This window comes from Littorina saxatilis, linkage group LG4, assembly GCF_037325665.1.
Source record: "Littorina saxatilis isolate snail1 linkage group LG4, US_GU_Lsax_2.0, whole genome shotgun sequence".
Taxonomy (NCBI): domain Eukaryota; kingdom Metazoa; phylum Mollusca; class Gastropoda; order Littorinimorpha; family Littorinidae; genus Littorina; species Littorina saxatilis.
The window spans coordinates 61,452,735-61,470,902 of NC_090248.1; the positions used below are offsets into that span (position 1 = coordinate 61,452,735).

Here is an 18,168-nt window from a genome sequence, read left to right on the forward strand (position 1 = left end):
CAAAATAGATCGTTAAGATGTTTGGTCAGTTGCCTTGTTCAACTTTTTCTTCACAGATAAATCACTTTTGACATTCACAAAAGTGGACCTCCTTGTCAGTTTAACCAAAAAGCTTAAAATAGATCGTTAAGATGTTTGGTTTGACGACCCGACCAATCTGCGAGAAAGGTCACAGCGATGGCGTCAGTAATAACTGTCTTTTGACCCCGATTCCTGAGACGTAGTGAATGGAACTCGACCTGTCTCGATGCGACCACTTTGCGAACGAGCAATATTTATAGAGATAACTGCTTCCTCTGAAGGGGGAGCAAATAATACACTTGCCGTGAAAGTAGGCTACAAATAACTGGGACCAGTCGAGCATTTTGATAAGTCGGGGGGGGGGGGGGGGGAGGAGGGGGGCCGAGGGGGGGTCGAGGCTAGCCTAGTGCAACACCAAACAAAGAAAGTAAAAGCTAGGACTGATACGTCGCGACTTACAAGACAGTTTACACGGGAAGGGAACATCGTTAATACGACCTGGAAGTCTGTTACTGTCATCCTCGCCCTGAACCAGCCAAAGTGATACGAGTTACCAGCGATGGGAAGTCTGTTACTGTCATCCTCGCCCTGAACCAGCCAAAGTGATACGAGTTACCAGCGATGGGAAGTCTGTCCCTGTCATCCTCGCCCTGAACCAGCCAAAGTGATATGAGTTACCAGCGATGGGAAGTCTGTCCCTGTCATCCTCGCCCTGAACCAGCCAAAGTGATACGAGTTACCAGCGATGGGAAGTCTGTCCCTGTCATCCTCGCCCTGAACCAGCCAAAGTGATACGAGTTACCAGCGATGGGAAGTCTGTCACTGTCATCCTCGCCCTGAACCAGCCAAAGTGATACGAGTTACCAGCGATGGGAAGTCTGTCCCTGTCATCCTCGCCCTGAACCAGCCAAAGTGATACGAGTTACCAGCGATGGGAAGTCTGTCCCTGTCATCCTCGCCCTGAACCAGCCAAAGTGATACGAGTTACCAGCGATGGGAAGTCTGTCCCTGTCATCCTCGCCCTGAACCAGCCAAAGTGATACGAGTTACCAGCGATGGGAAGTCTGTCCCTGTCATCCTCGCCCTGAACCAGCCAAAGTGATACGAGTTACCAGCGATGGGAAGTCTGTCCCTGTCATCCTCGCCCTGAACCAGCCAAAGTGATACGAGTTACCAGCGATGGGAAGTCTGTCCCTGTCATCCTCGCCCTGAACCAGCCAAAGTGATACGAGTTACCAGCGATGGGAAGTCTGTCCCTGTCATCCTCGCCCTGAACCAGCCAAAGTGATATGAGTTACCAGCGATGAGTTCGCACGAGTCTTCTTCTTCGTTCATGGGCTGAAACTCTCACGGCTTTTACGTGTGTGGCCGTTTTTACCCCGCCATTTAGGCAGCCATACGCCGCTTTCGGGGGATGCATACTTGGTATTTTCTGATTCCAAAAACATATAAATATGTTATATTTGGATTAAAAACAAGCTCTAAAAATTAAAAATATAAAAACTATGATCAAAATTAAATTTCCGAAATCGATTTAAAAACAATTTCATCTTATTCCTTGTCGGTTCCTGATTCCAAAAACATATAGATATGATATGTTTGGATTAAAAACACGCTCAGAAAGTTAAAACGAAGAGAGGTACAGAAAAGCGTGCTATGCAGCACAGCGAAACCACTACCGCGCTGCACAGGCTCGTCAGTTTCACTCCGTTATGCACAAGCGGCGGACTACGGTCATTGTCAAAAAATGCAGTGCGTTCAGTTTCATTCTGTGAGTTCCACAGCTTGACTAAATGTAGTAATTTCGCCTTACGCGACTTGTTTTTTAATGTGCGGTATTTTGCCAGTATCATGTAAAAGTACGGTAAAAGAAATCGCCAACCTGTCAGTACTACCGCTTTTGATCGCATTTAACAGTTTTTTCTATCAACGTAAAGCGTGCTTTGCTAATACATCTGACTGACGCTAGTTGGATCGGTTTTTGTGGGATGCACTATTCTTGCCGTTCTGGTAGCGGTTTGAAGCGTCTTGCGCGATGACTGCAGTATTGCTGGTACTGCACAAAACGACATGTGTCAGGGAAGACAAAGTCAGTAACAACACAAAAAAGTAACACTAATTAGTTTGAAATTCGAGTGGGATTAGAATCAATCAGATAACTGTTTCTATTCCAAAACAAATTTAATTGAACAAATTTGTGACCGTTATTTTTGTTGCTTCCTCGTTCATTGTCGTTGCTTTCAATGTAATCCCTTCCAATCTGTTTGCCGTAATGCCTTGTGCGCATTTTGTGTTTCTGTTTGGTTTATGTTGTTTTGTTTGTTTGATTATTTGTGGTTGTTTGAGTCGTTCTTTCTTGTATGTGGTCTGGATTCATGTCTGATTGCACCTGCAGTTTTCATGTCATTAGTCTTTCTGCTGTCACTTTTCATACTTTATCTTTCTATGTCTCTCTTTCTTTTCTGTGCGCGCGCGCGTGTGCGTGCGTTCGTGTGTGTGTGTGTGTGTGTTCGCGCGCGGGTGTGCCGTGTGCCAGTGTGTGTGTTAGTAAGTGCGTGCGTGCATGCGTGCGTGTGTGTGCTAATGGGCAGAATATACCTGCGCAGTTTCAGCGGCACAGACGACGCACTGCCTGTTATTCATGCCGCGATAGGGATTATGACGAGTACTTGGCCTGTTTTCCTTTCATGCAACGTGTAGCGGGCTGGGATCGTCTGCAGTGCGTCGTCGGTCCTGCTGAAGTTACATATATGTGAGCGGAGCCCCTAACTGAAGTCGATTTCAAGATGCGGGTGGGAGGGAGGCACTAAAGGGAGAGCAGAAAACGACGCACGAAAAGACTGAGCTGCGCGTGCCTGGAGACGTGAGGGTGACAGCAGGGCGACCAGCTGACCGACACAGCTCTGCATTAAAGCCAAGGACCTCATGGCCTCACATGTTTCTGCTGCCCTTATCTCGCCCCCAGCCATCTGCCCCTACATCCCCCACCCCACCCCACCCCACCTCTTTTCTCTCGTAAAGAAGACATCTTCATCTTCATCCGGCGGTTGGCGACCACAATCATCTTGTCCATTAGTCTGCGGCGTTGGGGATTTGACGTCAAAACATGAACTGAACGTGACTTGCAGGGCTTGTGGTGATTTCCGAGGCAGATTTTTTAGTTATTTCTTTTTGTTGTTGTATCTCATTGTCCGGCCGTTTGGTAAGAATCGTGCTTGACTTGTTTGCCGGCACGTTCCATGTTGTTGTTGTTGGTTGTTGTTGTTGTTGTTGTTGTTGTTGTTGTTGTTGTTGGTTGTTGTTGTTGTTGTTGTTGTTGTTGTTGTTGTTGTTGTTGTTGTTGTTGGTTGGTTGGTTGGTTGGTTGGTTTTGTTGTTGTTGGTGGTGGTGGTGGTGATGGTGGTGGTGATGGTGGTGTTTTCGTGTTCTTGTTCTTGTTCTTGTTTTTACATTTAGTCAAGTTTTGACTAAATGTTTTAACGTAGAGGGGGGAATCGAGACGAGGGTCGTGGTGTATCTGTGTCTGTCTGTGTGTGTGTGTAGAGCGATTCAGACTAAACTACTGGACCGATCTTTATGAAATTTGACATGAGAGTTCCTGGGTATGATATCCTCAGACGTTTTTTTCATTTTTTTGATAAATGTCTTTGATGACGTCATATCCGGCTTTTCGTGAAAGTTGAGGCGGCACTGTCACGCTCTCATTTTTCAACCAAATTGGTTGAAATTTTGGTCAAGTAATCTCCGACGAAGCCCGGACTTCGGTATTGCATTTCAGCTTGGTGGTTTAAAAATTAATTAATGACTTTGGTCATTAAAAATCTGAAAATTGTTAACAAAAATTTTTTTATAAAACGATCCAAATTTACGTTCATCTTATTCTCCATCATTTTCTGATTCCAAAAACATATAAATATGTTATATTTGGATTAAAAACAAGCTCTGAAAATTAAAAATATAAAAATTATGATCAAAATTAAATTTTCGAAATCAATTTAAAAACACTTTCATCTTATTCCTTGTCGGTTCCTGATTCCAAAAACATATAGATATGATATGTTTGGATTAAAAACACGCTCAGAAAGTTAAAACGAAGAGAGGTACAGAAAAGCGTGCTATCCTTCTCAGCGCAACTACTACCCCGCTCTTCTTGTCAATTTCACTGCCTTTGCCATGAGCGGTGGACTGACGATGCTACGACGGTCTTGCTGCGTTGCATTGCGTTCAGTTTCATTCTGTGAGTTCGACAGCTACTTGACTAAATGTTGTATTTTCGCCTTACGCGACTTGTTTGTTTGTTCTTGTTACACATTTTTATTTCAAGATACCTTCCTTCTCGTCTAAACGTTGATGTAAAGTTGGGCCGATGTGTCCAGGTCTGTAGGCCTACGTGGGGTAAGAGAGTCCTGCCACTGGTGGACACATAACAAACTCAACAGCCCGATGTGGCCAGGCCTGTAGGCCTACGTGGGGTAAGAGAGCCCTGCCACCAGTGGACACATAACAAACTCAACAGCCCGATGTGGCCAGGCCTGTAGGCCTACGTGGGGTAAGAGAGTCCTGCCACCAGTGGACACATAACAAACTCAACAGCCCGATGTGGCCAGGCCTGTAGGCCTACGTGGGGTAAGAGAGCCCTGCCACTAGTGGACACATAACAAACTCAACAGCCCGATGTGGCCAGGCCTGTAGGCCTACGTGGGGTAAGAGAGTCCTGCCACCAGTGGACACATAACAAACTCAACAGCCCGATGTGGCCAGGCCTGTAGGCCTACGTGGGGTAAGAGAGTCCTGCCACCAGTGGACACATAACAAACTCAACAGCCCGATGTGGCCAGGCCTGTAGGCCTACGTGGGGTAAGAGAGTCCTGCCACCAGTGGACACATAACAAACTCAACAGCCCGATGTGTCCCGGCCTGTAGGCCTACGTGGGGTAAGAGAGTCCTGCCACCAGTGGACACATAACAAACTCAACAGCCCGATGGCTTCCTTTCAACTGGGATTTCTGTTTTTATATTTAGTCAAGTTTTGATATGATATGTTTCGATTAAAAACACGTTCAGAAAGTTAAAAAGAATAGAGATATAGAAAAGCGTGTTATCATCCTCAGCGCAACCGCTACCGCGCTTTTCTGGATTGTTAATTTCACTGCCTTTGCCGCGAGCTGTGGACAGACGATGCTACGAGTGTACAGTCTTGCGGAAAAAATGCAATGCGTTCAGTTTCATTCTGTGAGTTCGACTGAGCTTGACTAAATGTTGTATTTTCGCGTTACGCGACTTATGCTGAAACTCCCACGGCTTTTACGTGTATGACCGTTTTTACCCCGCCATTTAGGCAACCATACGCCGCTTTCGGAGGGCGGCATGCTGGGTATTTTCGTGTTTCTATAACCCACCGAACTCTGACATGGATTACAGGATCTTAGTTTTCGTGCGCACTTGGTCTTGTGCTTGCGTGTACACACGGGGGTGTTCGGACACCGAGGAGAGTCTGCACACAAAGTTGACTCTGAGAAATAAATCTCTCGCCGAACGTGGGGACGAACTCACGCTGAATTGACGTATCCAACTGGATATCCAGCGCGCTACCGACTGAGCTACATCCCCGCCCCTTCAGTGTGTGTCAAAATCAAAGGATACTTTTAGCCAATCAGTGCACAAGCGTGGACAGATCTTTGGCGGTTTACTGACATCACCGTTTACAGAGAGAGAGAGAGAGAGAGAGAGAGAGAGAGATTGCTATTATTTTTTGTTTGCAGTAGAACTGACTCAAACTCTCAACACTGCAAAAATGTAACAAATACATTCTTAGCTGTTATATTTAGCCATTTTTGTGGACAGAATCTAGTCCGTTTTAGACGTCAAATGTAAAGTGAACGCTGCAAAAAGTGCAACAAAGACAAAAAGCCTAACGCTTTTGAGGTTTGCGTAGTCTGCAACATGTGCAAGTTATACAGAGAGGCCGGTGAATACAGCGAATGAAATTGTTTTGAGCGCTCTAGTACCGTGAGTTTGTCAGACCAGGAGGTGGTCCATATTGGCCAGTGGTCCGGCATATTAAGCAACTTTCCCCTCGGTGTGTGTGTGTGTGTGTGTGTGTGTGTGTGATTCCGTGTATGGTTGTACAGCTGAACACTGAATGAATCAAAGGTAGCTAACTCGTTAAATAAGCAACGGCTGAACTGTGCAGTTTTCTCCCTTGACGACGACCTGCCCACTGACACTGTCATTTCGTGTCTCTGCAAGAAGCGCTGTGTTGGGGACGTTTCCAACACAGAACAAAAATTAAACGTGGAACCTGTTACGTGAACAGCGCTACTACAAGAATGTCAACGAGCCAAGTGTTGATCTTATTAGATTCCTCCAAAAGCGGCGTATGGCTGCCTAAATGGCGGGGTAAAAACGGTCATACACATAAAAATCCACTCGTGCAACTACACGAGTGTACGTGGGAGTTTCAGCCCACGAACGCAGAAGAAGAAGATCTTATTACAGCCCCCCACCCATCCTGCCTATAATTGTTGTGTGTGTGTGTGTGTGTGTGTGTTTTGTTTGTGCGAGCATCCTACCCTATCGGTTTCCTGGCAAGGAATGCAAACGAACCTTTCATCATAGTAGGTCGTGTGGCTGCCCACGAGGTTGGAATAAAAAAAAAGTTACAGGACATTCCCATTTTAGCCAGAATTATTAAACGCTGAGTTATCTCTTGTTGACACAATTTCTTCTGACCAGGTGAATTTTTTTTACCTGCGTGTGTTGGCGCATTCATGTATAAGCGTGCATTCAAGTAAGGATTGAAGAGCAAGAAGAAGGGAGAGAGGGGGAAGAGGAGGGGGTACAAGCTTTTTCACAAAATGAATTATTGTTGAATCTGTGTTGTTGTTTGCCCTTACTATAAAGAGTATGCACTTGCACTTGCACACACACACACACACACACACACACACAGCGAGTAACATAACAGTTTCACACAATCATGATCAGTTCTGGTGACCAGCAAAAACAGCAAAAGCCATATTTCAGAATATCAACTGTTTAATTCTTTCAAGAGCTGATGGAAACCCATTGTTTCGGTTAGGTACAAGTATATACAGACACACGGGGCTGTCGTGTCAACAGAAAAACTATTATGTACAAGTGTATGTGCAATATAGCGTTCTATCAACTTTTAATATCTACATTACAAAGTATATTTATAAGATGCAGAATGAGATGCTTTTCACTACACACAAACTCTCATGCACTGACTCAAACACACAGTTTATCACACAACGTACTGCATATATGCTAACAGACTTAACAGTCGTACAAAAAATCCATCTGTAAATTAAAAAGCCAGCACACAAATTCAGAGTTGCAACTTTTCCCCTGCTATCATTTATCCTCTTTTTCTTCTTTTTCAAATGATTACACACACCTTTACTTGTTCCTTGATGCTCTTCTTCCGCAAGATTTGAAGCCATTTGTTGTCTTTTGCCTCAGAAGGGACGTTATTTCAATCTTGCTTCACATAACTGAAAATGATATTCAGCTGCACAATTTAACAAAAATAATTCTTAGATCTGTAGATGTTTTTGACGATACCCACAACAGAACATGTCAATGCATGGCAAGGAAAAATATATTTTGATTTGAAAGATGACGCTACCCTAACCTATAAATTATAATGGAGAAAAACTGAATATTCCTAACTGTGTTTTCAAGACTCTCTCTCTCCATCTCTGTCTCTCTCTCACACACACACACACACACACACACACACACACACACACACACACACACACACACAGTGAGCACAAAATATAGGACAACTCCAGCGTCTAAACCTGAAACTAACTACACATACTAAACACACAGCATCAAAAAAGAAGAAGAGTTTTCCAAAGGAAAGAAAACATAGTTCAACAACCAAAGAGTGTACACTTGTAAAGATCTATCTTCACGCTGTCACATTTAAAATAAATAAATAAATATTGATGGTGACAATACCCGACATGTTTTTTGGGCGGTTAACACACCTCTTCCACCGTCTACTGGATAAAACAAGACAAACGGCAGAAACAAAACGGAAACATCTCGGCTGTACACAGCCATAGTAAGAACTATATTTACAATGCAAGTGAATCTTCTTCTCACAAACGCTTCCAATCTGACTCCATTTATATAACAAAAAGAGTCTTAAGTATCAGGAATAGTACGTGAACAGGTAATAATTGTGAAGAAGGATTCAAACAAATGAGGCAAGAGAGAACCTCTACATTGAATATAGAATCTGACAGTTTCTTCGTTTCACTCTTTGTTTTCCTATGTTGTTTTAACACAGATGTCTCTGTACATGTACATTGATATGAGAAAAACACAAACAAAAACTTTAAGTATCATCACATTTTAAAATCACGTTGAGTGATTCTTTCAAACTTCTGTTCCTGACAATATCTTGAAATATTTATTGCCGTACAACTACAACAACAACAACAATAATAATAATAATAATAATAATAAATGGGTGTTACTGGGAAAAATCAAAAAACCTGAAAGGCAGGGGTCCAAAATGCTCAAGTTTGAAAGAAAGTTTCTGGACACCAACGAAACCAAATCATAATAAGCAAGATGGCGGCAAATCCAAGGGAGCGAACCGAGAAAGCACGCGAACCGGTGTCAAAAATCGGATCGGAACCGTTGCTCGTTGTTTCAACTTAGCGAAACGAGCCTTTTTTTTTTTTTTTTTTTTTTTTTTAAACCCGGAAAACCGAAATTTCCGGCTTCAGATTTTTTCAAAAACCGGAAATCCGGCAAAAGCCGGAAGAGTAACACCCATGATAATAATAATAATAATAATAATAATAATAATTTAAAAAAAGCGTTTTACCACATAATCACAGCTTCAAACTAATTTATTTTCTTGTTTATCTGTGGAGCATTTCTTTTTGAACAAGCAAACAAACACATCATTTTTTAACTTTCATTCTTGAAACGTGTAAATTCTGTAATCTAACAAGCAAGAACAAATGAAACTTCTAAAAGACTGACTTTCAAAGAGAAGACAAAAAGTGACTAACACAAACAAAAGATACATGTAAGCGAAAACATGTATACATGTTAAAAGAGAACACTCATTTTACTCCACCATTTCTATTTCGTTTTTTCTCCTTCTCTTTATGTGATCCGGTTCTCTATTTCAAGCAAGGCACGCTGCTTTCTGACAAGTTGACGTTTCTACTCTTCAGTCAGCCTTCATTATGTGTTCATCGTGTTCTGCTCTAACCCATGCAACGTGCCTCTGACGCTTGAAATTCAAACCCGATTCAGAGTGACTTCATCCGAAACCGAAAGCAAAAAACGAAACCCAGCTTTGTGAAATCGAAATCGAAAGGGGGGTAAAACAAGTATGATCACAAAATCTAGTGCTGGAAAATCCCTGCAGTACAAACAGTGGACACGTCTCATCACAAATGCATAGACAAGTTACCAAACCTTAAAACACTGCCGTCGAGCATGCAAGCACTCTTCTCTGTTTTCCCGTTAATATTGTGTTTTGTACTTAAGGCAGGTTTCACGGTATTGAGACATTCTATTGACTGCACAATGTGCTCTGATTTCTAACTTACTGAACCAATTTTCTCTGTGTTTTTTTTTATATGCAATTCACAAATGTGTCATTTTGAATACAATTCTGAAAAAAAAAATCGTTTGAGTTGTTTTGTTGGCATTTTATGCACATGTGTTTGGTAGCGATCGTGTGAATCCTGACAGACGCCATTTCCTTCTGCATGACAGAAGCCAACCATTGATGTGAAAATTGAAACGAAAAGGCACTCAATTCACACTGAATGGTCATAGTTGATAGCAGAGCTGCAATATCTAACCATACAAACAAAAACAAAAGCACAAATATGAATTTTGCATTACATATTTTGCACACAAAAAATCGAATCGAGAACTGGAAGCTGTCTGTCCGAAAAACTAAGTCTTCACAGATAAACCAAGTAAGCTTATTTTACCACAAGAAATGATAACATGATTTTATTTTGACATTGAAAACACACCTTTATAGTCTGTACTTCATAGGAAAGCATTTACAATGACCGAAATTTCGCAAAATTCTGCGCCGTGTCCATTTCTTGGAATGTCCGACCGTCGTCTGTCCGGGGTTTCCAACGATCGCTACTTTCACTTTCGTTGTCATTTCCGGGCAATCCTATGCCGTATGTGACATATTACACACTTTTCACAGTTGAGGCCGAAGGCGGGATTTGTGATTATTTTTTTCAGGTGAGATTTTATTGTTTTTGTTGTCTTTTTGTCGAGTAATATGCCGTCTGTCAGCCAACGATCGCTACCACACGATCGCTACCTCTTCATGCTCGATCAGATTTTTAGCTTTTTCAATGATTATAGAAGTTTGATTAACGTTTCCTTTGCAATTCTGGATCGGTAGGGTAAAGGTATCTAATTCCGACATAAGATCTTGGGGGTACCTAAATCCGACCGATTTTCCCAGTCACATTAATGACGAGGTGCGCACGTCATCACAACAGAAGGAATGCCATTCACCATACACCGGCCATTCATGAACCGGTGGATGACGCGACTTTACGGACCAATCGTTTTGTCGCCAGAGTTATTTGCGTCATCGGCACCGCGGCGCGAAAATTTGCCTTACAAGTGTCTTCTAAAGTGTTAACGTAGAGGGGGGAATCGAGACGAGGGTGTGGTGTATGTGTGTGTGTGCGTGTGTGTGTAGAGCGATTCAGACCAAACTACTAGACCGATCTTTATGAAATTTTACATGAGTGTTTCTGGGAATGATATCCCCGGACGTTTTTTTCTTTTTTTCGATATATACCTTTGATGACGTCATATCCGGCTTTTTGTAAAAGTTGAGGCGGCACTGTCACACCCTCATTTTTCAATCAAATTGATTGCAATTTTGGCCAAGCAATTTTCGACGAAGGCCGGACTTTGGTATTGCATTTCAGCTTGGTGGCTTAAAAATTAATTCATGACTTTGGTCATTAAAAATCTGAAAATTGTAAAAAAAAAATTAAATTTATAAAACGATCTAAATTTACGTTAATCTTATTCTTCATCAGTTTCTGATTCCAAAAACATATAAATATGTTATATTTGGATTAAAAACAAGCTCTGAAAATTAAAAATATAAACATTATGATCAAAATTAAATTTTCGAAATCAATTTAAAAACACTTTCATCTTATTCCTTGTCGGTTCCTGATTCCAAAAACATATAGATATGATATGTTTGGATTAAAAACACGCTCAGAAAGTTAAAACGAAGAGAGGTCTTCTTGTCAATTTCACTGTCTTTGCCACGAGCGGTGGACTGACGATGCTACGAGTATACGGTCTTGCTGAAAAATTGCATTGCGTTCAGTTTCATTCTGTGAGTTCGACAGCTTGACTAAATTTTGACCCCCCGCGGGTTAGGGGGAGTCCCATATTGGTTGGAACTAGAAAGAATTTACCCGATGCTACCCAGCATGTCGTAAGAGGCGACTAACGGTTCTGTTTCTTCTCTTCTTTTGTCTTATTTCTGCCTTACCAGTCCTTTCACCTATATTTCCTTCCAAGAAAACTCTCCCTACTATTCCCTGCAGTTTTCCAATTCTTTTCTTGTTGTCTTATTTCTACCTGACTGGATCCATCACCTTTATTTCACTTACCAAAAGTCTTCTTTTCCACATCCTTATTTCTCTGCACCCCGCATGTCGTATGAGGCGACTAACGGATTCTGTTTCTCCTTTTACCCTTGTTAAATGGTTCTTGTATAGAATATAGTCAATGTTTGTAAAGATTTTAGTCAAGCAGTATGTAAGAAATGTTTAGTCCTTTGTACTGGAAACTTGCATTCTCCCAGTAAGGTCATATATTGTACTTCGTTGCAAGCCTCTGGAGCAATTTTTGTTTATTAGTGCTTTTGTGAACAAGAAACACTTAACAAGTGGCTCTATCCCATCTCCCCCCCCCCCTTTCCCCTATCCCATCTCCCCCCTTTCCCTCGTCGCGATATAACCTTCGTGGTTGAAAACGACGTTAAACACCAAATAAAGAAAGAAAGAAAGACTAAATTTTGTATTTTCGCCTTACGCGACTTGTTCTTCTTTGTTTCTGTTTTTCGACGGCATAATTGGATGACCAAGCAGGCACGGCTACCTACTAAAGTCGTGTTGAGGCAGGCTTTGTTTAGGGATCCTTCTATCTTCCCCCTCCCTATGTGAGGAGAGTAGTTAGGGTACCCACAGTCTTTGGTGGCAAGCCTTCAGTTTGTGTGCGTCACTTATGTGCGTGTTTTTTGGTGTGTATTTTTTCCACTTAAAATAAAAGTAGATTTGTTTAACATTCTGTATTCAAATATGTATGCAATTGATTATTATTTTATATCAAAATGAGTGAGTGTCTTTTTATGAACAAAAAAGTGTTCCTTGTTAATGAAACAGGTATCTTGGCTCTTCTTGCCGTTTTCTAAATTAGGGGGTATCGATAGTATAAGTTTATTTCTGTCATTAAAAAAATGATAAAGAAGTACTTATCTGTTTTTATCTTGTACACACATAAATACACTTTCAAAACATGTGACTTTTGTTAGTGTATGGAGACCTTGAAATGTGAAAAAAAACATTTCGCCGGCCGGTTTAGGTGAAAATGGCGTTCTGATCAAGGACAGCATCATGCAAACATATAGACAGCCTCAGGCAAGGAACTTTGTTGTGAAAATCTGTTATATGTTTAAACTTTATGTAAATCATTTAGTATTAGTGGTTTTCTGTCTTCTTTCTGGAGTCAGGCTTGCATCAAGTTTGTTTGATAGATTTTCACGTTTTGGGGGCAACTTTCGTTTCGCTTGATTTTCTATGGAAAATAAGACTCTGCGTATAAATGTTTTCTTTGTTTTGTGTGGTACTGATCCTAATTAATTACAATAACATCCATGTTCACAGTATTTCACAGTTTTATGTTTGACTGGAAGTGTGAGAAAATGGGAAATGGCTGAAATCAATACCGTGAAACCTGCCTTAAAGGAAAAAGAAACACTTTCACAACAACGACTACAATGAAAATAAGTCGTCATTGCTTCGAGTCCACAAGTATCGTAAATCATGTTCACAAACACCCGCACGCACAAAGCTCATACAATGACAGTGAAAATGTGTTGGACCTTTTGATTGCAATGCTGAGTCCGAGAAAAGACGCAGAGACACACGAGGTGGGCCTCATAAGAAACATTGAGTGAAAGGGCAGCCCTTGTGACCCGACACGTGACAGCACACACACACACACGCATGCACACACACCCATGCATGCACACGCGCCCACACGCGCCCACACACACACACACACACACACACACACACACACACAGAGAAAGTCATCAGATCCCTGCACGATGGCTGCCTCTGTTGCTTGCTGTCACCACCAAACTGTCCTGCTGTGCTGTGCTACCTACCATGTGAACCCTTCCCCCCTCCAGAGAAGACTCCTACCAAAACAGGACACATGTTGTCCACCGATCTATAACCCTGACTACAGTGTACCTCCAATGAGAGGACACCTGCAGTGTGAGAACATTTGAGGCTGTTCCCAAGGGTGTCCTCTCGTCAGAGGTACCGCTGAAGCAAAGAAACCGTCATCTGGCAGAACATCAAGAACACATTTTATCTACACCAGAACATCCAGTCTTAGCAATAACTCACCAAAGAACAACAAAATAAATCTTAGTTACAAAAAAATGCTCTCTGAGCCACGAAAATAAGGGTCAAATCCCCTTTTCAGTTCTGTGTCTGCGACAAGCAAGATAATGCCAGTATCACACGTCAACCCCGCCCTTTACCCTTTGTGGAGAAGTCTGGTTCTGCTAAAAGTGGGAAGAACCTTGTACGCTGCAAACACAAGTCGTGGGAACAAGTTGCGACCATACAAGTAGCACAGTTGTTCCCACATTGCAGCCCAGAGTCAGTCACACAGCACACTAGCAGAATAACGTCCTACACACCATCCTACTTATTACACATCTGGACGCAGCATGGGCTGAATCCCCACAACACAGAAAATGAATGACACAGGGGGAGGGTATGTCTGCACTCTGTCTTGTGTACAGGGATGATGTGACCATGTCCAACAGGCGTGGAGCAGAACGAGAAGTCATAAAGTATCACTTCCGGTGAAGCCCGTGTTCCCTGGCAACCAAGTTCCTGTCTTTACGAGCACTGTGTAGCCAGGTGTGTCACCATGGCGACACGACTGTCAGTGTGTCAGCCACACCACACGGGGGCCAGAGCTGCTATGCAGTCCTGAGTTGCAATGCTTAGTTGTGAGCTCTGGTTGACAGTGGAGGCACTGCACAGTGTGGCTGACCATGCTGAACATGACGCTGACTGGGGCTGGAGGGGGCGGACATGATGGGAAGGGGTGGACACTATGATGAGGTGGCGGTCAGCTGCTCCAGTGTGGGGTACAGCACCAGCAGGACAGCGAACAGCAGCATCAGCAGCGGCACGCTCGACATGAACGACAGCTGCACACACAAAAACGGCACATTGACAAACACTTAATGCATCTCACTATGTGCTTTCTTAACCACATGAACAACAGCTGCACACAAATCAACCCACAATTAGTACATAACACTTTGCGCTATCTTCACCACGTTTGCTGATTAATAGCAAAAAACAAATCTGTTTTCATGCCCCCTTTCAGATTTTTTTTAATGGGCATACACTTATGCCTTGCCTTGCCAAGTATGTCGATTTTTTTCAAATAAGCATACATTCCTTGCCTTGCCAAATCTTTATTTTGGTCAAATATGCATTCATGCCTTTCCTTGCCAAGTATGTTGATTTTTCTTCAAATAGGCATACATTCCTTGCCTTGCCAAGGTTTTTTTCTCAAATAGGCATTCATGCCTTGCCTTACCAAGTTTGTTCATTGTTTTCAAATAGGCATTCATGACTTACCAAGTATGTTGATTTTTAAAAAATAGGCATACATGCTTTGTCTTGTCAAGTTTACAGTTGTAAAGGCAGCAGTCACACACATGGTGCGCAAGAAGGGAACCTCGGGTGTTTGAGGATTGACACCTCAAGTAAAAACTCAAAATGGTTTTCAGAGATACAGTCACATTGGTGAGGCTCTGGGTTGTCCACCACATAAGACCCAAGAAGGTTGTCCACGACCCAAGAGGCAGAGTGGAGGTTAATAATGTAGGTGTGAACTGTATTCCACGCCTCCATTAAATGCTTCTCACCTTCTTACTGCGATCCGACAGCGTCCTGTAGTCTGTTTCCATGGTTTCAACCTGTGCCCTGAGTGACGTCAGCTGGTGCGAATATTGCTGACACTGAGACCGCAGCCGTGACACTTCGTCACCTTGGTCCTTGAGCTACACATCACACCATGGTATCAACATCTATATCATCTTTATCATCATCCTCTTTATCATCATTATCTTTATCATCACCATTATCATCATCATCATCTTTATTATCATCATCATCATTATCATCATCATCATCATCATCTTTCTTGTCTTTGAAAATGATAGCTACATAATAATCTGTAATAAGTGTTCTCTTATCAAAAGTAACTTGCAAAAATCTCACCATCTGCCAAATTACCCAAATCCTAACAAGATATTTTCTCCCAGTCAAAAACTCCCCCAATCACCCAAATATTGTGACAAAAGCTACTCAAGTGAATCACATCAATCATGATTTTTCACCAAAATGTTTGCCACAACATTTAGGTCATGGAGAGTAACTTTTGACTGAAAACTGTCTTGTTGTAGAAACTAGCTTGCTGGTGTTACTAAGACAGTCAAGCATCCCAATTACTGAGGTCACATCGACACTAAGCACCTATAAAATTAAAGAAGTTCCATTATCAGTTCAATAAAAATATGCATCACTTATACTGTGCATTCAGCCAAGCATGAAGCCAGCTACTTTTCACGACTACCATAATAAAAACCGGAGGTAAACTGAAAAGGGTAAAAGAAACCTGAAAAGGGTAAAGACAAAACTTGAAAAGGGTAAAGTAAAAACCCAGCCAAAAAGAGCACAGAAGCGATGATTCTTGACCCAAACAATCATCAAACACAATGGACTGGAACTCAAAAGGAGGGAGGGGCAAAAGAAAGAAAAAAGAAAAAGACGAAAGAGAGAATGGGGGAGCAGCAAACACCAAATGAAATCCTCTGTGACTATGAGCACTCTTCTCTTGCTTTGTTTTGTTTCTTATTATTGTTGTTTTGTTGTTGTTTGTTTGTTGTGGGGGGGGGGGGGGGGGGGGGGGGGTGGTGAAGGTCACTTAGTCTGCCCAAAAGGTGCAGAATCCATTTGGGTTTTACATTCCCTAAGGTAATGACAGCTCACAAGTTGCTGAAACAGTTGGTTGAGCTGCACACCTCAGTGGTCTTTTAGATCATATAATTTTTCAAACAATAATAAAAATTGGGGGCACACATACCTATGCGTAAAGCAAGAACTATGTCATTTTGACAGAGAAAAAAAGTCTGAATCAAGAAAGAGTTACAAAAATTTGCAGTCAAAGATTTCATAACCCACATGCACCCAACATCATTCATAAGTAAAAAATAAATGTCAAGGTGAGAACATCCTAATAACTAACACCTCTAACACTGAACTGAAAAACTAAACATCATAATAACTAACACCTCTAACACTGAACTGAAAAACTAAACAGCCTTTGCCTGCTACTGTCACCAAAAACACATGCCGACTACCCCAGAAACTTGACAAAAATGAATACAGCTTTTCTGCTTTAAACATGTCTACCTGACAGAGCAGGGCACTCCTACACCCCCCCCCCCCCCCCCCCCACCCACCCACCCCCCCCCCCACCCTTCCCCTTGGCATCATATCCCCAAGTCTGTGCATCTTTTCTTGTCACCAGAAATATTTCATACCATTTTCATTCTCCCAAAACTTTTCATTCATAGAGACACATAATTTCCCTCTTGAATTTCCCTTTTCTGGATCTCAACATACCCAAGAAAGCAACAATCAAAATAAAGGAAAATGAAACAGTAGGCAGTAAACTGAGAGAGAGCAGTAAGGGATCACTATGTAACAGTAGGCAGTAAACTGAGAGAGAGCAGTAAGGGATCACTATGTAACAGTAGGCAGTAAACTGAGAGAGAGCAGTAAGGGATCACTATGTAACAGCCAAAAGAGCAGACAAAGCAAGTCACCAGTGCTCAAACTGACAAACTTGCAGCCAGGGGCTAGAGGGAGAGGGGGGGAGTGGTTGAAAGCTCCAAACAGCAACCAAGGGCTGGAGGAGGAGGGGGAGGGGATGGGGGCTAGGGCACCAAACAGCAGACTAGGAGTGCAACCGCAACGGGTGGAAGGAAAAGCAAGCCAGTGCAACCAACAGCCAACGACAACAACGACCGGTCCAACCCATCTACCTGCTCCGTTCTGGCTGCCGACGGCAACAACGCCTTTCGCCCCGAGGAGGCCGCCCCAGCCACACGAGAGGTGGCGGGCGAGGAGGAGGAGGAGGAGGAGCCTGGGGAGGTATCTCTCACCTCCTGCTTGCTTTTCTCTGCGTCTTTCTGGGCGTCGGTGAGGTTCATGCGCCAGGCGACCTCGCTGCTGGCCAGCTTCTCCTTGAGGGCCTCCAGGTGCTTGTACGACTCCTGCAGCTTGTTGTACTCTGAGGACAGCTGTAGGTTCTCCTTGCGCGACCTGCAACACAGGCATCATTGTCAGTACAGTAGCTTCACGAGTAGCAGCTGCATTATGGTTGTCGTCGTCATCATTACTATCATCATCAACATCATCATCATCATCATCATCATCATCATCATCATCATCATCATCATCATCATCATCATCATCATCATCATCATCATCACTGTTGCTGTGTTCCTCCTCACCCTCCAAAAGAGACAAGTTGGGGCAGTCCTTGTGATGCATGACGTCCAACATTCCCCCAGTGTTACAACATGATTCCAAACAAAGAAAACTTTCCAAGTTTAACTGACCTTCTGTGCCACTGAACAGGTTCACCTGTCTTATCTACCGCTGTATCTTTACATAATAACACCGCTAACACGTTTTGAGGACAGCAGTGATCACATAACCAATTACAAACACAAGGAGA

General features: G+C 42.7%; 1 protein-coding gene across 10 annotated transcripts in view; it reads right to left on the reverse strand.

Moving 5' to 3' along the window:
* Positions 1–7,041: 7,041 nt before the first annotated feature.
* LOC138965280 (sarcolemmal membrane-associated protein-like) overlaps positions 7,042–18,168 on the reverse strand; it is a 71,064-nt gene continuing 59,937 nt past the window's right edge. For 9 of the 10 annotated variants that reach the window (XM_070337408.1, XM_070337403.1, XM_070337404.1 and 6 more), the window contains 4 exons: positions 17,471–17,750; positions 15,287–15,421; positions 13,058–14,557; positions 7,042–9,564 (listed from right to left, as the gene is read on the reverse strand). In XM_070337408.1, coding sequence (XP_070193509.1) covers positions 14,459–14,557; positions 15,287–15,421; positions 17,471–17,750 — 514 coding nt within the window. In that variant the 3' untranslated portion in view covers positions 7,042–9,564; positions 13,058–14,458. The remainder of the gene's footprint in view (positions 9,565–13,057; positions 14,558–15,286; positions 15,422–17,470; positions 17,751–18,168) is intronic. The other variant, XM_070337406.1, reaches the window with a different exon arrangement.